We start from the raw sequence: 22,124 nt of genomic DNA, 5'->3' as shown, positions 1-22,124 counted from the left end.
TAGATAGATAGATAGATAGATAGATAGATAGATAGATAGATAGATGGATCATATATACAGTATATAGATAGATAGATAGATAGATAGATAGATAGATAGATAGATAGATAGATAGATAGATAGATGGATAGATATATAGATAGATAGATAGATGGATAGATGGATCATATATACAGTAGATAGATAGATAGATAGATAGATAGATAGATAGATAGATAGATCATATATATATATTAAGATAGAGATAGATAGATAGATAGATGGATCATATATACAGTATATAGATAGATAGATAGATAGATAGATAGATAGATAGATAGATAGAAAGGCGGAAGGAAGCAGGGATGGATGGAGGAGGTGGTGGGTGTGTCTCAGCGGATGAGTGACGCGCTGCTGGGACGCATGCCCCGTGCGCACTGCGCGTCCTGGCCTGTCAGTAGCAGCCAGATGGAAACGTAGGCAAGTGAATGTGGTGAGGTCATGTATTTTTAAGCCGCACAACGGAATAAATCGTCCTCCACCGGCGGCACAAACAAACTGGTCCGCCGCACCGACACGTTACGCTGCCGATCGAACCGCGGGGCGATCGCTACAGTCTCGGTTTGGATGAACGGAGGTAAGATGAGGATCCGCACCTCAGCTCCTCGGACGTGCTCATTGTTTGGCCGTGGGGGAGGGTCGCATGTCTCTCTCTCTGTGTGTGTGTGTGTGTGTGTGTGTGTGTGTGTGTGTTTGTGTGTGTGTTTGCACGCTCCTCATACCGTGTGGGCCCTTGTTTTAAGCGTCGTACATTGTAGTTTCTTACCAAGAACACTACACCGAGCGTGGGTTCAGTTTGCTGCACACCGATCGCTCATATGGAGCCGAGACAGCAGCGGGTGGCACCGCGGGACTGCGCACTGGGTTTGCACGAACGGGCCCTGTCATATCTCCACACTGGCTGACATTATCTCTGCCTTCTCATGTCTTCTTGTGCAGTGTTCGGATTATTTAGCGTGTCGCATGGACGCCAGTCTTTTGTCTGTGGAGTAATTTATCCACGTTCGCCGGGGGAGAGCAGGGGTCGTGTGGCCAAGGTTAACCCGCCACCCACCACACTGACATGGAATGAAAATAAATAGTGCGTCGATACTGGTCCTCCACTCAGTCTCTGTCATTTAACCACACGATGTATTGTGATCCTCCGCCCTACTCAGAGCTCTGGATTGGTTAAGGCAGGATGCATTAGGATAATATCTCCCAATGACCGAGTTATCGTATCCATATTATAAATGATATCAATTAATTATGTATCTATAGGGTAGGTTATTATAAATGTATGTACGGCTGGGATTATATTGTATGTCCTCTGCTGGGGATGGGGATTGAGGAATGTGAATATGGTTTAGTGATTCTTCCAAGTATAGGCTGCTTGTGTTTTACTGTAATGTGGGTTTGCCTAATGCTAAATAATATTAGAGACAAGATAGCTGAACGGTATAATATTGAATTCTGTTAATATGTGGTAAACCATGACACAGACTTCTAATAATGTGCATTTATGTGTCATAATCAATGATATATACATGTTAATGCCCATTTCCAGCATCTGAATTCGACCTTTGTAAATGTGTGAGTGCTTTGGAAGCTGTTGGTTTGACTGTTAGATACTCCTGTAGAGAAAACAAAGGTTAAGTCATTAGAAGATTGTGCACTCTAGGAACGACCCTGCTGCATTTCTGCCTTCGCCGAGCACACGAGGCGCCTCTGATGTATTACAGCCTCAAAAACCCAATCACAACACCCAGACATTTTAAGCACTGCATCAAACGACGGATGTGGCTGCTGCATTCCTTATAAATACTGCAGCTGCCACATAACTGCAGTCTAATAGTGTGTAATTGATTCAGAGGAATTTGTTGATGCTGCGTTTATGCTGCAAGCGTCGATAATGGTTATTTCACAACAGGCCCATTGATATTAACCATGTGTACAACTACACAGGGATTCATTTGATCATAAAATATCATGAGAGTGAAACGTTCAGTGTGCGATTGGCTCCCTGCACCGAACTGACCTGCTCTCTCCTTGTGATATTACAATATATAATCACCTAACAGATGAGCAACAGAACATTATAACACCACCTGCACACTGACTGCGACGTCATTCAAGGCATCGCAGCTCAGACGAGAATAATTGCTTCCGGTCTAAAATATAAAAGGAAGCATGTCTATTTTCATGTTGTGAGGGAGGTGGATGTCATGAACGCCTCTGTGACGTGGGAGGAGCAGAAGGAGAGCTGACTCATTGTATTCTGGCAATTACATCCCTCATATGGCCTGTGTGTCTGGAGAGTCGGAGAATGGGGAGGGTGGTTACGCCGCTTACATAAGAACGGAAGAAAATGAAAAGGAAGTCGACGTCAGTTTTCTCCTTTTTTCTTTAGATTTTGGCTGGTTTTGTTTGAATGCAAAATGAAGCTTATTTGGGAACATCCTGCATCAAAAAAATTAGCATCTCTGTGTTGTGTCTTATCTGGGGGTTAGCAGCCTCTTGGTGCAACTTGACCCAGTTAACCTGTGCCTGTGGAAGACCTGCTTGTAGAACTGGGCTGGCGTCCTGCTTGGGCGAGGGTCCAAACTCAAAGGAGTTAACGCTGGGCTTGGTTTTCCAATGTGACAGTCACTCAGGGAATCATGTTTCATATGATGAAGTAGTAGACCTCCCTGTGGCCTGCTGCTCTGCCTTCCCTGCTGATGATATCAAATCTTCCATCCTGGTGTGTTTGCTGAGTCGCTGAGATAAGGAGCTGCAGTGCTCGCCTCAAGTGTGAAACTCAGCACTGCCTCTTCCCCTTCGCTCCTAATCTGCCTCTTTGCGAACGGGGTTTTTCATTTGACTTTCTAATTTTTGTGCAGCAGTTCTTATGGTTTCTGCCGTATAGTCCTGGCCCCTTCGAAATATTTGAACCGCTCGTGTGTGTGTGTGTTTCTTTTGTGTTCACAGAGGACATTTTTTGATGCACAGAGAGCAGTAATTGAAGATTTCACCATGAACAAAAACAAGCGAGAGAGGGAGTTCTACAGCCTCGATGTGGGAGACTCGACGTTCACAGTCCTGAAGCGATACCAGAATCTAAGACCCATCGGCTCAGGAGCGCAGGGGATAGTGTGGTGAGTGTTTCAGCCTCATTCATATTCAGTCAGCAGCTACTCGTAGAAATCTGTCACCGATTTGAACGCTCAAGAGAAATAAGGAGCATTTTATTTTATCCCATCTGAAGTTATACAGTACAAATCAATGTTAACTGTAATTTTCAAATGTTTTCATGCTCTTTATTTGCTGAGATGTCTAGAATATTGAAGTGACATATCTCTGCTCCCTGTGTTCCCACATATGTGACCACATTCTTAACATTGTTCACACTTTGTCCTCCAGCTCTGCTTACGACCAAATGCTTGAACGAAATGTTGCCATCAAGAAGCTGAGTCGGCCGTTTCAAAATCAAACCCATGCCAAGAGGGCGTACAGAGAGCTAGTCCTAATGAAATGTGTCAATCACAAAAATGTAAGTATGCAAAGCTACTCAGTTACATCACCTATTCACTTCATGGGCAATCTCGGAGGATGAATTAGCCTCTGGCATTAGGCTACTGGTGACAGGCTACTGGTGACAGTGGATATCTTGCCCAAGATTCTGTTTTCCATCTATACCGTTTACAGTCTTACTAGTTTATTTTATCAAACCAGTCGGGCGTTTTCCCACAACAAAACAAAACATCAATACTTACAAAAAAAATATCACATTTTGGCAAAACTGTGTCATTGCTGATAAGTTTTTTTAAAAGTGGACATGTTGCTTGAGACAAAATGTTAATCTTATCTAGATGCATAAATATGTAAAGTATGTTATGATGCTTTAATGTAATTGCTTGTGACTTTGTGCCCACAGATCATTGGCCTATTAAATGTATTTACACCACAAAAATCATTACAAGATTTTCAAGATGTGTAAGTAGCTTGATGTGTGGATGTACTGCGTGTGTTATTTGATTTTAAAGCATACGGTACATGTATGTGCCGCTCATAAAACTGACCACACATGTATCCTGTTCCTGCTCGGCCAGCTACTTGGTGATGGAGCTGATGGACGCCAACCTGTGCCAGGTCATTCAGATGGAGCTGGACCACGAGAGGCTGTCTTATCTGCTCTATCAGACGCTGTGCGGTATCAAACACCTCCACGCTGCCGGCATCATTCACAGGGTAAGCATCGGTCGGCCTGGAATACGCAGACCTAACGCCAGGCCGGTGTCCGGAAGAGGAACTGTTAACTGTCTGACTATCCGAGGATGAATGTTGTCCTTTAATTACTAACAACACCATCTGAAATAATATTGATAATATTTTGTGTTAAGGTCTCTCAAATAGGGCTGGTTAATGTATATTTTCAAATGTGAGTTAAGTTGAACCTCATCATGAAGAGAGATGCTCATAGCCCCAAAAAAAGTACTGAGCAAGGATCTGTTCATCTCCATGAAAACATTTTCCTTCGCAGCCTATAGTGACAAAGTTATTATTGTGAAAGGTCAACGCAATTAATCTGGAAATATACAACACAGGCGATCATAATGTTGTAATGTGGGCTCTTCTCTGAGGCTAGTGTTTCTGTTGCTCATTGTTCAACTGTTGGGTTTCTCTATTAATTCTAAAGTCTCAACCTTTATATGTTATGACTTTTTGTGGATTTTGTGAGGTTCAGTCTTTTCAGTGCAGTGCTATACAAATAAATAAATCAAATAAATATGTTTTGTTTGTTTGTGTGGTGGATTATGTAAACACTACTCAATAGTATGCCATGAAATTGTGTATAGGATTGGGACATGACCCAAGAAAGGAAAAACCCATTACATTTTGGTGCGGATCTGGATCAGGGGACGTATCCAGGGTTTTTCTTAAATCTTTATATCGCTTTCTTTAACATTGTTAAGTTAGGGAGTTTTTCTAATATAATTTCATTGATTTCCCAGATAATAACTCAGGTCTCTTGACGGAAAATAATCAGGCATGGTTAGGGGACTGGTATTTATGGGCTTTTGCAATTTGGTTCAAATCAAATTCCAAAATTGATTTAGTGAATTTAAATGTGGTTTCATAAGGGGACTGTTGGGCCTCGGCGGAGTTATGCGCTCTATAGTTTCACAATGTCCTCACTTCTCATTGATACATTTTTAACACATTACTAAAATCACAGTTTGCTGTGTGTTCCTCTGTAGGATCTGAAGCCAAGTAACATAGTCGTCAAGTCCGATTGTACACTGAAGATCTTGGACTTTGGCCTGGCTCGGACGGCGGCCACCGGCCTCCTGATGACACCGTACGTGGTGACACGTTACTACAGAGCACCTGAGGTCATCCTGGGCATGGGATATCAAGCCAATGGTTAGTTTCAACCCCTCAAAGTCATCTGCAGTTTCACTACAAAACCTAAAATACTTTGTGGATCGGCCGTGTTATAGGTCATATACAAGGAGCTGAATATGAATGTGTTGTTTTTGTGTTATGTGAAAAGTAGTTGCTCACTAACTAGCCTCCTATCTGTAACTAACCTGTTGTCATGCATTCCTCTCACCTTTTTATTGGCTTATTACCATGTTCCACTTGGCTAGTGGACATATGGTCTGTGGGCTGCATACTGGCAGAAATGGTTCGCCATAAAATCCTCTTCCCAGGAAGGGACTGTATCCTTGGGTTTTTTCTAATGCCTCCTCACACTGTTCATTTTAACAGGCTTTGCAAACTATTTATGTTTTTACTGGTTTGAATATTAATACATTGTGCCAGGCGATGGTGAATTGTTAATACAGTCCACTGTAACTCGTGCTGCTTATGCATCAGCTTCAATTTCTATCTGCTAAACACTGCATTGCTTCCTCTCATGTATCTGGCTGTTGCTGCATGGAATCCATTTTTTTATTTCCACTCATCATCCCACCACTGCCATCCTGTTTGCTGTCTTCTCAGTTTGTGTTATTTTTCAGTTTTTTCTGTTTTGTTCCCTTCTCCTCATGGTTTTGTTTGCATGTCCACCTCCCTGTCATCTCAATGTCCGCCTCCCAGTGGACGTATGGTCAGTGGGCTGCATTGTGGCTGAAATGATCAGGGGAAGCGTGTTGTTCCCCGGCACTGATCGTATCCTTCACTGCGTCATCACTTCATTCTGTGTGAAGAGATCCAAACACCATCCTGGGAGTTTCCCTCCTGTCACTTTGCTGTCCATTATCAAGTTTTCCCGCCCACAAATGTCACCTCCATCATTGCCCTTCAGCACCAACCTACTGTTAAGCAACATCAGATAGTAAAGGGCAGTGGCTGTGAGAGAGGATGTGTGCAATGAATGAATGTCTTGCTTTTTCATTTCGGAGCCCGAGCCACTGCATCAGCTGCAAAAATATCAGTGATAATAATCTTTCACCATGGTTTCAGTGTCTATATCAATGTCTATATCTGTTGAATAATAATAATAATAATAAATGTCACACATATATATTTGCAACAATTCCTGTGCCTGTTTTAAAGTAAAAGTACTCTGATCAACGCCAATCATTTATTTTAAAGGTCCAGTCTAGAAGATATAGGTGAAATGGATCTATTGGCAGAAATTGAAAATAAAATAATCCTAGTGATGTTTTCACTAGTGTGTTTCATCTAAATTGGACAAATTGTAGTTGTCTTCACCCTAGAAAGGACCCTTTATATTCAAATACTTAATGAAGGAGGCCACCTTGTTTTTTACAGTAGCCCAAACTGGACAAACTTAACACCTTTTTGAGTTTTTATGACATCTGAAGACAGGTTCTCTGTCATGTTTGGAAGGTGAGGGTGAAGTGAGGGGTACTCAGCTGCAACATGCAATACATAGGTTACTTTTATTTGATGAAATTTAGTAGTCATACCATACATTTCACATAGCAACTACAAAGCAGAAATGCATTGGAAAGGAGTGAGTGGATGCATCGCTTTAGGTTTTGTGTGTGTATGTAAGTGAAGCTGTTGGTGTGTGTGTGTGTGTTTGTGTGTTTGTGGCCTGTTTCCTTAACATTTTCCCTTCAGATATTGATCAGTGGAACAAGGTCATTGAGCAGCTCGGCACCCCAACTCAGGAATTCCTCATGAAGCTGAATCAGTCGGTAAGAACGTACGTAGAAAACAGGCCACGCTACGCTGGATACAGCTTCGAGAAACTCTTCCCAGACGTGCTCTTCCCTGCTGACTCTGATCACAACAAACTGAAAGGTAGTGTCCTTGTTATATCTCTTAAGAACACATTCATCAAAGCACATTTGCAGCGTTGGGATAAATAGCGCAGCTTCTTATCTGTTTGTTGTGTCATCCCTCAGCGAGCCAAGCCAGAGATCTCTTAGCCAAGATGTTAGTGATTGATTCCTCCAAACGAATCACTGTAGACGAGGCCCTGCAGCACCCCTACATCAATGTTTGGTACGACCCAGCAGAAGTGGAAGCGGTAAGTGGATTACTGATCGGACTGCACCATCCTCAAAGAAGACTTTAATTACTTCACTTCAGAAGAAAGTTTGCATCGCTCTTGTCACATCGATGTGTCTTGTAAGCAGTATTCTCTTTCTCCAGCCACCTCCGAAGATTCCGGAGAAAGCATTGGACGAGAGGGAGCACACCGTGGAGGAGTGGAAAGGTCAGACAGCACGACTTAGATCCATTAACACCACACTCAACGCTTCACTATTCAATGTCAGTTTAGGTGGGGGGATCTCAGGAGCCAGAGTGCCAGATAATTTGCACTCTGGCTCCCGAGGAGCACAGAAACTTACCACAGCGCCAGGACGTGGAGGACTCATTACCTCTGCCAAGACGGTTATGTTTTCATCTGTGTCTTTTTGTCTGTCTGTTGGTCTGTCAGTTAGCAGGATTGCACAAAATCTACTTGACAGATTTTTTTCAATATCTTCTTTTATTTGTCAGAGAATAATTCATGGAACTTTTTGAAAATAATCAGGCTTGTTACAGATTCTTTTGTAAGAAATGATTGTTAAAGGAGGTTCCTTTTCATTAGGTTGGTCTAATAGTGGTGGTCTAATATTACAATACAGTCATATATATGCATAAACATAAAGTTTGTTATTCAAATAGTATTACGCTGATATAGGAATGGTCATCTGGTCAGATTCTATGTTTATCAGTGATGACAAGAATATTTTCTATTTGTAAAAGCACAAAAATAAATCATGCGTAAAGAAATCCAGCATCACGGCCAGTGAATGTGTGGAAAGGCAGTCAGTTGTTGACAGACATCGTTTCCCGAGGAGATCTGTATCTCCACTGAAGCTGCCAGAGGGTGACACATGACATCCCCCCTTATTAATTAATGTTTTCTATTGTGGGAGTGATGAACCTGTTTCTGTGCAGCAGAGGGCTGGGATTTAAACATGTGAGTAAATATCACTTTCAGTTGAGCAGCAGGATGAGCTCATCCTACACCCTGCCAGGTGATAATGACCCCTCACTCATTTTTAGAAGGGTCACACTAGCACAGCCTGTCCGAATTAGAACCATGATGCTGTTTGGACTGTACAGTATGCAAAACATCGACTGTACATAAAGAGTACGTCACATATGGTGCACACACGCTATTATTTCCTTCTGCCCCCCTCCCTGTCCCACGTAACCTTCTACTTTTCTTTCTTTTGCAGATCTAATTTATAAGGAAGTGAGTGATTGGGATGAGTGGGCAAAAAATGGAGTGATAAGAGGCCAGCCACCTCCTTTAGGTGAGTAATCATTATAGCTGTGGGCGATGAGAAGAGGTGGAGAGGAGGAATTACAGTGAATCAATCCTAATTTTATCTGTGAGAGTCACATGAGAGGTTATTTACCAGAAGCAGACACACTCGTATGCCTTAGTTTAACTCGTAAAAGTCTGTATGCAGAGCTCACTGGGGATTCACAGTTTGACGTACCGTTACCACGTGGATGCCTGACTCATCACACGATGGCTGAATCCGGCATATTTCAATAAAACTTATGCGTCCACGTGTGTTTTTCGCAGCACAGGTGCAGCAGTGATCGACAGCCCCCCCCAGCCCACGTCCTCCTCTTCCTCGGCCAACGACGTCTCGTCCATGTCCACGGAGCCCACTGACCCGTGCAGCGACCCCACCTTGACCTCTGAAACAGACAGCAGCTTGGAAAGCCATACCTCTCTGGGTGCGCTGGCCTGCTGCAGATAACAGACACATACTACACACACACACACACACACACACACACACACACACACACACACACACACACACACACACACACATAAAACCGTTGTCTCATCAGTGTGTGTGATGGGAAAATTGTTTTGGCCAATGAAAGTTCTCATGTTAGTTTGTAGAGCTGCGCTTTTAATGTACAGTTTCTTTTTATTTCCCCCTCCCTCTACACTGCTGTACATGACTGTGGTTTGAAACTGTATCATTATTACTGTATTTTTGCTGCAAAGAATCAAGAGTATGTTTTGATGTGAATCTGTGGTGTGTGTGTTATGAAAGAGAGGGATTCTCCTTTTTTTAGCTGCTGCTGTTGAGCACTGCAATATTACGTTGGGTATATTTTGGAATCGGTCATTTGACATTTTTTTGATAATTTTTTGGGACATTTGAATGAATTCTTTCTTTAGAGGTAGACTAGAGCACATTTTTCTTCTCTAATGCAAATAGATGCTTTTATTTTGACACAGCTCCTCATCTTTCTTGTAGAAAGCATCCTACGTTAACTTATTTCTTAGTATTTTATCACTTCTGATTGTGTGTGTGTATCAGGACAAGCAGTCAAATGGTCGGTTGCCCTGACTCTGCATTTCTTTTTTACGATAGCATTCTGCAAACTGACTGTATTGTAACTTATTTATTGACTCACGTGGGATTCGTAGGTTTTGGTCTGTTGTATGAGGAAGAACAGGGTGAATGTAAAGTCAATAGAAATGTGGAATTGTAAGGAGCCAATGATTGCTGTTCGCGCTGTACCAACTTCATACAGGCCTCTCCACTGGTTATATGAGTGAGGTGTATTTTGGGCAACTGTCACATCAGCCACTTTGCCCTTTTGGCAGGTTTTCTCAGACATTATTTACAGCCGTTGGATATTCAAGATATTTCGTTTTTAAGTGCCCTTAACTCAGTTCAGTGATTTTTCCGTCGTCTCCGAGGAAGATGCTCCTCTCCTCTGCGGTGCGTCTTTTCTGAGTTCTACCTCTCACGTGCATACACACACACACTAAAACACACATTTTTTGAAGATACAGTATGTTTTTCATGTAACACATCATTCACAAAGAAATGTGAAAAAAAGATTTTCTCTTCTGCATTTGTGTTATTTATTTATTTATTTCAAGCTAGGAGGCATCTATTGTTTGTAATGTACATTTCATTCAGAAGTACTATTTATATGCATTTTGTTTTCATTTTTTCTTTGTTTTCTGTGCAATATTTATTCATAGATTAGGATACTTGGTAAATTGATCTGTACATTTTAATGTAGATTTAATGTTTGTATTTTTTCCGAGAGTCGGGAAACAGGTATTTGTTACCCGCCATGGTGATAACCTTTGGATGTACTTGATGGCTCAAAATTTGCCCTCTTCATTGTTGGGCACTTCAGGCAGTTACCCCTAGCATTCAGCTCCCAGAATGCTCTTTGGGGGATTGTGACGCATGTCCTGACCCTTTCTGGACCACATTTCAAATGACTGTTGTGACATCCTCTTCCTGTGTTTTATTTTTTTCCTCTCTCCCCTCCATCTTCTCAAAAATAGAGAAATTAGACTAGACGACGCATGAGTTTTCTCTTAGCAAATCTGGTTCTAGTGCAGGTACATAGAGGAAAGAAAGAAAAGCCGTCGAGCACTATGGGGATGATGCTGCAGTCTTCTGATGACTTGGCCAAATACTGATGGCTGTTGTGGTGTGTTGTGATATGGCCGGATGTGTGGATTTTAGCCTTTGGATCTGAAATTGCCTCACTAACAGACCAATTATATACATTCAAAATGGAAACTGTCGACAGTACGTACAACTCCAGCAAATAAACGAGTTGAATTTTAATGTCTCAAGTTGTTCTTCCTTTGAGTTTCAAGAGTCCTTAAAGTGTTTACAGGAAAACTACCTCATAACCAGTATCTCCTAGAGGAATTTAGTCAATAAATAATCATCTACATGAACAATGGAGTATAATGGGGAGGACATTTTTGGAGTGGTAAAATGAGAAGTCCTTGATCCGGAAGAGCTCTCGTTTGGCACCGGCATTGTTCAGTGTAGGCACAAGACCGCCATACTAAAGAGGATATGATAGCAAGTAGCACTAGAGGTATTTGGTCTTCAAAGCTTTGGAACTTGCTGGTCTTCCCAGTTATTTAAGCTCTTCCTCGTCCCTCCTGGTCAGATCTAGTTGGTCTGTGTTGCTCCTGTCGTCAGATCTCCGAGGGTTTTGAAGAAGTCCTCCATCTCTTGCTGGAGGAGGAGGTTTCGGTTCTCCGCGTCTTTATTTGCTCGCTCTGAATTCCTGAGTCGGATCTCCAGCATGTGGAACTTCTTCTTCTCCTGGTCCAGCTCCTCCTTGAGGCGGTTTACCTGGGACTGGTACTTAGAGCAGGACTCCTCCAACCTCGAGGAAAAGACAAGCGAAAGAAGAGGTTAAAATAAATAACACAGAATCCTTATTTTAATTAATTCGACAGAAATGAGAAGTGACTCATTCTTACTTGCGAATGGAGGCTTCATAACTCGTCCTCTGCTTCTTCAGCTCTTCCTTGAGATGGGTCAGCACGTTGGTGAGACCTTCATCTTCTCCTGCCGGATCGTCCTCAGCACCACTTGCACTGTGATCTGAAGTATTTGTACTGTCCCTCACCTCTGTGGGTCTCTCTTGACCCTGCGCTACATTGACTGCCCTATCGCTTGCCTCTGGTTCGGCCAGCGAGATATCAAAGGACGACCAAATCGGGGATTCAGCAGGCAGGCTCAGACTGGACGGGGCAACGTTGTCATAGGCGGACAGTCTGTGCGATTGGTGGAGGGCTCTGTGAGCGAGGGGCGTTCGAGCGGATTCGTCATCTGAGTCTCTCTGCGGGTCCTTAATTGAGAGAGTGCTCTCTTTAAGGGAGAGGGTTGAGTCCTTCAGAGACAGAGTTGAATCCTTCAGCCTCTCACCAGATGACGTGGTGCGGCGGTGAGCTCGGAAGGACGACAGGCCATTCATCAGCCAGTTGCTCCCACCAGGTGCTGACACATCCCCTGCCGACCCCCCTATCTTTGCCCTTGGCCCCCCAGGTGCTGCACTGCCCTTGAAGGAGCTCCTCCAGGACGGCAGTGCTTTGGACTGTTTACTGGGACTAACAGCGACTTCACCCCCACTTTTCAATTCAGTTTTGAAATCTGCTTTTTCCTCAACTTTATCCTCTGGCCCACTTATGCTCTTCCCTTCATCCTGACCATCCTCGGCTGTCTCTATCACTGTAATGGGGCTTGGGGCTTCAAGGTTCCTCTCTGAAGATGGGGTGGAAGATTGGAGTTTCTCCTTGGGTGTTGTGGCGCTTGTACCTGAGGAGGGTGGGGGTTCAGTGTCTTCGTGTGACATCCATTCCACCGTGCACCGTTGGGCAAGACTCTGAGGTTGCTGTGGAGGGATCTCGATTTCGGTTTCTGGCTCATCGTGTTGGTAAAGTCGGGAGTGTTCACTGATCAGCAAAGTCATCAGATGCTGCACCTGGGTACTTCCTGTTTATAATGACAGACATGCATGTTGATTGGAAATAAGGTTTTTGCTACAAATTTGGTTGCAGATTGACACATGCTAACATGAGCACCAACCCTCCATCATTGTTACTGGATCCTCCACCCTGGGCCGAAGGATATTGGGTCCAAACACAGTGGCCAGGTTCTGAACACTCATCTTGTTCTCGTTGGAGTGAGACTGAACCTCATCCAGGAACCTGAGCAGACAGTGACCAGTGTGTGAGCGTAACATTTACTTTCACATTAAATCTCATTATCTAATGATTTAAGGAAATGTTAATTAAATGCCTAAAATTGCAAAAATGTAACTTAATATGGTCTCTCCTATTCTCCTAGTCTTGATTTTTCACCAGAGGGAGACTTTAAACCCCCTCTTGTTTTTAGTCATTGATAGCAATTAATAAAATGTGAGAGTGAATCATAGCTCTGGATGGTCTGTGGGCTCAGCTCTCAGTCTATATAGATGCGTAGGAAGAGACATGCAGTTACGCACAGTCAGAGTAAATCAATGTGATGTCGCATCGCCTGGTGAGTAGGATGTGGGCATAACAAATGTAGTTTCCCTTGTATGACAGGCGGACAAATCCTCAATCATCACACAGTGAATGGGAAACAGCAGCAACAATGAAACCCATTAACAGTCTCATCAGTGAGCGTAACAAACGAATGATGCATTCAGGAGACAACAGGACAGTGTTTACGTACCTGCAGATGTATTTAAGGAGGTTGTAGTTGACCTGAGGAAGAGATTTCACCTGTTTCCCGAGCTCTATGATTCCCTACAACAGCAAAAAACGGTTAACTATCAAGGGGTCAAGGTTTTAAATATATCTTCAATTTGTTTGTTTGTGTGTTTCTTTATTACCAGTTCTTTATCCTTGGTAAGTAGCTGAGCACAAGAAAGAAACTGTGTGTATTTGCAGAATGGGATAATAGGCTCAGGCAGCTCCCGTATGAACAGCTTTAGCAGCGATGCCACTGTGTGGACATCTGTGGTACTGTCAGAGACATGAGAGTGCACACGATGAGTACTGCTTATAGATTGGTGTTCTGCAACAACACGAAGAACCCCTTCCTGCTGCCTCACCTGTCAAACACCGGCTTCTCGCCACGATCACACGCGTCCTGCAGCTCTCGAACATGATTGGTCTGTCCAGGGGACCTGAACAGGCCCTCCTCCTCAAGCCCATGTTCACGTATGAAACACGCACACTGTTCGACCAGCACAGGGACCTCTCGCTGGGGGCCACACTGGGCCTCGCACAACATTGTCTCCTCCAGGTGCTGCCCAAAGACTCCTGTAACCAAACAATACAGAAAATGATCAATAGTTCAGAGTGTTTCCTTGCGTGTGTCAAACCGGATTAGCTCCGCTCTTTAAGGCAATCATCATGATAAACAGGGCTGTATGTAATGTTTAGGAACCACACCTCCTCCAAGCGGAGCCCATATGCCTCTCCGTATGGCTCTGACCCATTCCTCCATGTCACTCTGAGAGTTGGCCATCAGCAGGAATGATTCATGGCTTATACCTGATCGATCCTTTTCTCCAGCCCCACCTGAGAACACAACCGTCATTCATTACGACCTGGCTCAACAGCATGAAATGACACAGTGCTTTAAAATTGGTGGGACAGAACAAACACCACTTTGGACAGTTGCTCTGCTGATCACATAAACCGCATCAACTTATCAGCTCAAGCTCCCCTGCAATGTACAAAGACGCGGCTCTGCCTCTCCATCCACACACAGCGTGATGCCTCCCGCTTTGACATTTCAGTTTGACATTTCAGTTTAGCTTTGATTGATTGTGGAATCGACGCCCCTTATCTGACTTTGTACTTTCTTGCATCTGCAGAGGTGCAGGCTCTTTTAAAATTCTAAAAGCATGTTTGCCATGCATAAAACATTTTCACTTCTCTACTCGAAAGCAAGAGTTGTTTTTTGTCAGTGGATTTTGTGGGGGTGTGAATGCAGGTGCTCCATATCAGCACTTGCATTCACTACTAAGCACTGCACTGTGGTGTACAGTGTGTTTTGTGCAAGAGAAATGACCCAGAAAGAGGAGTGGTCCCTGTGGACTCGAGTAACTGCAGCATCCCGTTCAGGATTCTCTTTCCCTGTGTCCAGGTCCTTTTCCTCTGTTCCCCCACCACAGCCAAACTCGCTGTTATGAGCAGAAATGTAGAATGGAATGAAATCATTGTTGACCCCTTGTGGTGTTGGCACTATGGCTGTGACCTCTCATCCTTTCTGCTGTTCTCTATTGTTCTGCCTGTTTCGAGCATGTGTTACAGCCGGTGAATCATTTGCTGTGAAACAATATTATATGACATTGCTGACTGCTCCGTGCGCATGTCTGTGCGCGTACACACACAACGCAAGGACAAATTTTCACCATATTTGCCAGTAATTTTACTCTTGAGGGAATCTCTCCAGATTATTAAGATAATAAGTTTTAAGATATCTTACAAATAATAAGCTCCACAGACAATCCAATGCTTAAATTGATAAGATATTATCTTCTTATACATTATATTGTACGATGTCATGAACAAATCATGAAAAACTATAATATTATGGAGACACAATTTACATTATGAAATGTCATTATTACAATATAAGAAGGTAGCATTGCCTTATGTATAAACATCAAGTGCAGCTATGCATCGCCCCTCCACTTATTTCTGTTTTTTCCTTAATTACAACAAAGTGTAAAAGGAAACAAAGTGCTGTATGTAAAGTGTGATCACAGTTTCAGGGAACACACATATGCTTTCTGTACTTAACTGCAAACTTGGCATATTTTGTTGTTGTGGTACATGCACTGATTTGATCGCTGTCTAAACACCAAAGACGTCTGCGAGCCAGGTTTAGCGACTTGTGTCATTCTGAGCCTCAGAGTCCAGCTGTGATCTTGATGTCTATTTTCTGCGAAACATACTGATGTCTTGATATTATTATTAGCGGAGGCAAATTACATGAGATGTGCTTTCTTCTAAAAAAACAAACAACAAACCCAGTGTTTATTCGCAGTCATTGCTAAGCAGCTTGCTGAGCATCCTTTGAACAAGACTTACTTGTTGAATTTCGTACACATGCAGCACCAGTTGTCATCGCGCCAACTCACCTGGAACAATTTCAAAAAGGTGGCGACCAGGCTCATCCGGATTGGCCGGCAGCTCATTGACCTGGCTGCCCTGAAGAGGGATACAACCCTGTGGAAGAAAAGTTGTGGAAGGCTTGAGATTGACCGACAGCCAGGCACAAGGAAAACACCCATGTCAACAACATTCAAGGACCAAGTCAATTAATGGTTCTGAACTTGGACGTGAAGTGCATGTGAAACATTATAGAGTTTCTGAGCACTATGGGATCTGGGAATCAGTCCAAGGGAGCGATGTAATGATGATGGACTCAGGGATGACTCAGGGTAACAGCTCTTCATCTCTTTATCCCACTGCCGCTTCCTGATGCGCTTGCATTTCCGATCAGGCATAGAGCGGGTCAAAGATCATATACTAAGTACAACAAGACCACGGGGCAGCTAGTTACCACATTATCTGTGTATGTGTGTCAGGGCAGAAACACACTTGCTTGGCTTTAATGGACATTGTGGGGATGGATGATTTTCGCAGGAAAGATGATTAGATATTTATCCAGCTAATTTGACACTAACAATATAAAGATAGAGTGGGTGGCTAAAAACCACGGCCCCTTATTTCAGTGCGTTATTCAACTTGAGGGCTACAAAATGTATTGTGTCAGCCTGATTTAAAGGAATCAATAAGCTATTTTCAGAGTCAGAGAACACACATTGGATCGACTGGCCCTGCGGGACAATTACTAATATAGATGAATTCATGGAGGTGGAATATGTATCATGCTTTAAAACAGAAGGAATCCAAAAATAAGGTTAAGCAGCAACAAGTGACACTGTCTTGTATTTGTGTTGTTTTGTGAGCGTCACCTGTGCCTTGGTTTCATCCTGGTCCTTGTAGAAATACAGAGCCTCAGCCCTCAGGACGAACCAACGCAGCTGCCAGTTCTTCATGATACTGCGCTGCCTCTTCAGCCAGCCCACCTTCAGTGCTTTCTCCAGATCAAGAGGCGAGCAGGGCCTGGACACCCGGGACAGCTCTCCGAGCACCATGCTCTTGGAGCGCGCTGCATGGAGATGCACAGACAGATAAAGTGAGCAAATGGGCGCTTTCAAGAGAGTCAGAGCGAGAGGGAGACAGAGAGGGATAAGGAAATAGAGAGTTGCATTTTGAGACAGAGGATACAAGTCGTTTCTCTTTATTTTGTTTTGCTATGATTCTGAATTTTCACCCAAAGATGATCCACAATCATGATTCATGGAAGCCTCTCAAGGGGGCAGCTGAGCTCAGAGGACGGACCACGCATCCGGATTCCCTATTAAGTCAATTTGCCAAGACATAGCCTCCATTTTGTAGCAATGACAGAGGCTCTACTATAAGATGAATCCCATCCATCTATTCCAGTGCTTTTTATTATATGTTTTAGTAGTACTAAGTGTATTTATTATTCCCATTTTCACACAGAGGACTTTTGCTTTGGATCAGGTTGCGCTTTAACTGCTTCAAGCTGATTACAGGCATGGATTAGATATTAGCATCTTCATGCCAAAGGTCTAGAGCAGAAACAGCAACAGTAGAGTATATCCCTTGGGAGTCAGGGCGAGAGAGAAAGAGGGAGATAGATAAACAGAAAGCAGAGAGAGAGGAGCGAGAAATCAATGGCGCCTTTTCTCCTGTTAATTGCATCTCGCTTTCTGCTGAGGACAGCAGGGAAGGTATCTGTAAAGGCCCAGGACTGAAATCTCTCTCTCTCTGTTTCTCTCTCTCTCTGACTTATCAGCTCTCCGTCTGCTGGATTTTATTTCTCCCCTCTCTGGATGTCCTTCATTTGCAGAGTCGCGATTGTCGGGAAGGGAGAGGACTGGAGAGCATGTGAGGCAGTCATTAACAAAACTGTATATGCTGACTGCAGTAGCAGACGGAGCAAGATCTATAAATACAGCAGATGTGGCCACGTTGTGCACTTCTTTAAAAATAAACAGCAAGAAATTTTAGAGAGGAACTGTTTTTTTTATATACTTTCTGTCTAATGTTGGTATACAAGAATCAAATGACTGCATTTTACAGGAAGTATTAGTTACATTACTTCATTTAAAACAAAACAATTTAGATAATTAAAATTCAAGCTTCAATAATGCAGATGGATGAAAAATTTTTCAATCATTCTGAAGATGTTATTATATTATTTATTATAAAACTCTAAAAACAAAATGATGTAATTAAGAGGCTTAAAATAGAGTTTCACTTTAAACTTGATCATAATTATCAATAAATAACAGGAAAACTGATAATAGAGAAACAGAACTGATACGTTTACATTTAAGGCTCATATTGGCCAATTTATATACCACTCATTTGTAATTACGTACAGTAGCTCAGTAAAAATTACGTATTTGCATTCTAGCAAAGGAGTATCACAGGTAAATGTACTTATCGTGATTGAAAATGGCCCCCAGTCTGTGTGTTATATTATTATATTATTATGCATTATTCCCGTAAGTGTAATTTTTTGGATTGTGTCTGGAATGAATACGCTATGGTACTCACCGCTACCACTTGTAATAACCTATGGATTAAACCATAACAAAATTTGATAGCATTTAAAATTTACACGGTACAGCATCAACATTTCTTCAGTTTGGATATTGTCTTATGGATGTCCTCTTAAGGATATGATACAATGGCATAAAAACCTCGTGGTAATTTTGACCCTACAGTGTTTCAAAATGATCATATCTTGTTCAATAAATCCATTATTCCCTCAGGGATTTATCAGTGACATCTTCCTGTGTCTAAGCTTCTAAGTGCAAACACAGCACTGTGACGGTGTCCGAATTTGCTCGCAAATAAAATGAGAGAGCAGAGGAGAGCGGGGCAGGAGAATACCATTAGAGCAAATGAGAGATGGCAAGTGCACAAAACGTGGCCAGCAAACGGAAGTGGCCACTGCACTGTGTTCATTAAGGAGAAACAAACTCCTTCCCATCATCTTTTATGGTCTTGTTTTCAGGGCTGATGTAGAAAAAGGCAATGACAGCCAGTAAAGAAAAGAAGCCCGGCTTCAACACAAACACACGATTACACACAAACAAACACACAAACAAACGGAAACTGATATTTTACTCTTTTGTGGCCCTTTTTATGCAAAAGTGTGAGATTAAGAAAACCTCATAGACTTCTATTTCTTGTTAGGGTGGCCATCTACTGAAACAGCAGTGTAAAAAACAATTTCCTTGAGATAATTTAGGATTGTCAAAACTCTCCCAGCAGCCACCTGAAGCACCGCCGACTGACTGTAGCAACCACCTGCTCTGGAGAACACAGCGGGTATCTATACTCTGCATCATCATCATCATCTCAGGAGCTGTAGCGGCAGTTTACAGATTCTATATTCATCTTCACACAGTCATGTGAGAGGCATATGTGGCGTCCTGACTTCGTGGGGTTTTACCCACGTTTGAGGAACTACGTCTGAGCAAAGAGCCATGCGTTACCCTCACCGCCCTGTCACCTGCTCAAATCATCTACATCTGCAAACACGGAAGCTGTCAGGTGTGAACATGTCAGGGCATTATTACAGGGAGAGTTATCCCTCCTGCGGCCATTTTTTACTACAACCCACTGTATCTCCACCAGGATGAAATCTTCTAGGACTGAGGATGGTACAATCAAGTCATGAGGGATTACATCACCCTGTAGTAGTGCCGCTTAACTCTCAGTGAGCACAGCAGATGAAGCCTCAGTGCTTCAGATCATGCAAAAAAACAACAACACTCAAATGGTGGATGGCAGTGGTCACTGGGACGCTGAATGACGTGACGTGGTGTTCACCAGTCTGGCATTGTTACACCTTTTGACGTCATCATCAATGAAAGCACCGGCAACCATACTGATGTAACTATTGTAGTACAAAGACAGCAGGTACAGCTCTGCAGAGACAGTGAGAGAGGAGCAAAGAAAGAGAGAAAAGAGATGGAGCGTAGAGGAGGGATGGGAGAAGAGAGGAGGAGGGAGTGCGCTTACCCCGGCGTGCCTGTTTTATCTTGGGGCTGAGCATGGTTACCGTTGCTGTGCTGCTCCCTCTCACAGAGACATGACTGCATCCCTCTGTTCACACACACTCTTCCTCCTCAGCCACACACACTCTTCCTCCTCAGCCACACACACTCTTCCTCCTCAGCCACACACACTCTGCCCCTCGCGCTGCTGCCTCGCCCTGTTACTCCTCATCCCCTCTGAGCATCTCTCTCCCCTGGCTCACTGTCTTGCACTTGGGCTCCATCTGATTTCACACACAAACACACACACACATACACACTCACTCTCACACTCACACACTAACAAGCACTTAACCACTCACTCTCCTCTGCCTCCTCTCCTTCCTCTCAACTCACTCCTCCTCTCTGTCTGACTGGTCCGGCTTGCTGTTGTTCTCACATACCTAGAGCCCTGCCCATTCTCTCTCTCCCTCTTCCTCACTATGTCCTCTGCCATCTCGCTCTCTCGTTCTCTCTCTCTCTCTCTCTCTCTTTCTCTCTCTCTTCCACTGCACACTTTTGGTATCAATTTTCTCAACGTCTATAAATACATCTGGCTGTGTGCCCTCTGTCTTGTCATTCATTAATTTGCATTGGCCCCTCCATTGCACGACAGGCTTCACAATTCCCACCAGCTGTTTGTCTCTGGAGATATTTGATTGTGGCCCGTACCTGAGTGGCAACCTCAGATCAATAGGTTTGATTAAACCGACACCCTTGTCACCATGAAATACACAATGTAGCGCAAGGACATGTCATCGTATTGTCTGCACCTCGTTGCAGGATTTATGTGGCAGAGCTGGTGACTGACTTGATCAGGACTCAATTAGGTTAAGATTTATGGTCTGACCACACAAGGGGGTGATGGTCTCATTCATATTCTGTCTGGCAGCGATGCAATAAAGCAGATAACTGCTGCAGTTTAAGAGGCTGCATGAGATTCAAATGCAGTGCGGAGAGCTGTGTGAGGCTTCTCATATGTAAGAAATAACCTACTCAGCTCACACATTATCTATCAAAGACAGATGGTTAATGCTTCCCACTGCCTTTGGAGGCTTTGTAAGGGAGCAGCAGCGCTTTGGCAACACAACTTTCGCTATTTGATTCTTTAAATCCTCATAAAACAGCTGAGACATTGACAGAGACAGAAGAACTGAACAGAGATGTGATGAAGAAATTGTGCAGAGCCTCAATTGGATAAAAGAAGAGGTAGTTATCACAAAATCTGTGCTTTGCAGCTTCACATGAGACCTCAGATAAACTGTACAAGCAAGAAAATACATAATTATGTGTGGAAAACTAACTAAAAACACACAGTATTACCTGCCAGATCTCTCGGTACGTGACTGGTGCGAGGGGACCTTGATGGTATCATGCTGAGCACAACTCCACACTGCACAGGCGATCCTTCTCCACAGGATCCATTTCTACAACCACAGGGACACTCTGGGTTTAAACAATGCCAGGGCTGGAATTCCAGTTCTCTAAGAAACAGACGCAATGACATTCACACACCCAAAGAGAGGGGACCACTATACTTGCCATCAACGCACCAGTGACGTGAGCCTGAGGAATGCTGAGGTGACCAGATTCTGATAGAAGAGACAGGAAATCAAGACAGTCATGCAGGCATTACTTGCTGTGTAATGGGACCAGACCAGACGAGCCTGAGCCTCGAAGTCAGACTCTCTCTGTTTGTGCTGCTCCACAAAGCAACACAGGCAGTTCCCAGCAGCTGTCGTGATCGGTGCAGCTTAACAGAGAAATGAAACACAGCTGTACACGATGCTCTCCTGCCGTCCACCTCATCTGAATATTCAGTCAGTCTGCGGCGCAGGAAGTGAACTGCCAACATGGAGAAGTGAAAACTGCTGATGCTGTCTAAGACAACATTATGAGTTTCTCTTTTAAATGTTATTACTGACTTTCTCTGCTAAAATGCGATGCTGGCACTGTGAGTGATTTGCTTATGTGAATGGAGAGGGAAGGTCCCTCGCTTTGAATCTGGAAAAACTCTTTTCAGATGTTTCTCGGCAGCTGCCCAATGAGATAAAAGAGAATACTTATTTATTCTAATAAAAGGCAGATTTCAGTGATTTTGTTTAATAGCACATATTTTTCCTATAGCATAAATCATGGAACAACTGAGGTATCATCTTGCAAACCAGATGAAACTGTGTCACCACAGA

The 22,124-nt window shown here is 43.3% G+C and overlaps 2 protein-coding genes across 6 annotated transcripts; one reads left to right on the top strand and one right to left on the bottom strand.

The window, feature by feature from the left end:
- The first annotated feature begins 430 nt into the window (after positions 1-430).
- On the top strand, positions 431-11,108 carry mapk8a (mitogen-activated protein kinase 8a). 4 transcript variants are annotated; one of them, XM_053436252.1, is made up of 12 exons: positions 431-616; positions 2,989-3,155; positions 3,421-3,550; positions 3,935-3,993; positions 4,110-4,248; positions 5,259-5,424; positions 6,103-6,174; positions 7,096-7,278; positions 7,383-7,507; positions 7,633-7,696; positions 8,712-8,789; positions 9,073-11,108. In XM_053436252.1, exons 2-12 carry the CDS (start codon positions 3,034-3,036, stop codon positions 9,246-9,248), a joined length of 1,314 nt encoding a protein of 437 aa, XP_053292227.1. In that variant the 5' UTR covers positions 431-616; positions 2,989-3,033; the 3' UTR covers positions 9,249-11,108. The 4 variants fall into 4 exon arrangements, with proteins under 4 accessions (XP_053292227.1, XP_053292225.1, XP_053292226.1 ...); XM_053436250.1 differs by lacking the exon at positions 431-616 and adding an exon at positions 2,307-2,403; XM_053436251.1 differs by lacking the exons at positions 431-616; positions 6,103-6,174 and adding exons at positions 2,307-2,403; positions 5,652-5,723.
- arhgap22 (Rho GTPase activating protein 22) lies at positions 10,575-21,770 on the bottom strand. 2 transcript variants are annotated; one of them, XM_053436248.1, is made up of 11 exons: positions 21,478-21,770; positions 21,259-21,362; positions 16,768-16,964; positions 15,928-16,015; positions 14,228-14,356; positions 13,885-14,095; positions 13,663-13,795; positions 13,503-13,576; positions 12,873-12,994; positions 11,765-12,779; positions 10,575-11,667 (listed from the first exon to the last, which is right to left on the bottom strand). In XM_053436248.1, the coding sequence occupies exons 2-11, from the start codon at positions 21,308-21,310 to the stop codon at positions 11,448-11,450; spliced, it is 2,241 nt and encodes a 746-aa protein (XP_053292223.1). In that variant the 5' UTR covers positions 21,311-21,362; positions 21,478-21,770; the 3' UTR covers positions 10,575-11,447. The 2 variants fall into 2 exon arrangements, with proteins under 2 accessions (XP_053292223.1, XP_053292224.1); XM_053436249.1 differs by lacking the exons at positions 21,259-21,362; positions 21,478-21,770 and adding an exon at positions 19,922-20,592.
- Between the last annotated feature and the right edge of the window lie 354 nt (positions 21,771-22,124).

The sequence above is a fragment of the Pleuronectes platessa genome, chromosome 12 (genome assembly GCF_947347685.1).
Source record: "Pleuronectes platessa chromosome 12, fPlePla1.1, whole genome shotgun sequence".
NCBI classification, from domain to species: domain Eukaryota; kingdom Metazoa; phylum Chordata; class Actinopteri; order Pleuronectiformes; family Pleuronectidae; genus Pleuronectes; species Pleuronectes platessa.
The sequence above is the reverse complement of the archived record's forward strand: the minus strand, read 5'-3'. Positions and strand labels throughout refer to the sequence as shown.

Coding starts and splice junctions, on each gene's coding strand:
- mapk8a (XM_053436250.1), top strand. CDS start 2,317: ATGGCCTGTGTGTCTGGAGAGTCGGAGAATGGGGAGGGTGGTTACGCC. Junction 7,279..7,382: donor TGATCACAACAAACTGAAAG/GTAGTGTCCTTG, acceptor GTCATCCCTCAG/CGAGCCAAGCCAGAGATCTC. Junction 8,790..9,072: donor AGGCCAGCCACCTCCTTTAG/GTGAGTAATCAT, acceptor TTCGCAGCACAG/GTGCAGCAGTGATCGACAGC.
- arhgap22 (XM_053436248.1), bottom strand. CDS start 21,310: ATGATACCATCAAGGTCCCCTCGCACCAGTCACGTACCGAGAGATCTG. Junction 13,577..13,662: donor TTACCAAGGATAAAGAACTG/GTAATAAAGAAA, acceptor TTGCTGTTGTAG/GGAATCATAGAGCTCGGGAA. Junction 11,668..11,764: donor TATGAAGCCTCCATTCGCAA/GTAAGAATGAGT, acceptor CTTTTCCTCGAG/GTTGGAGGAGTCCTGCTCTA.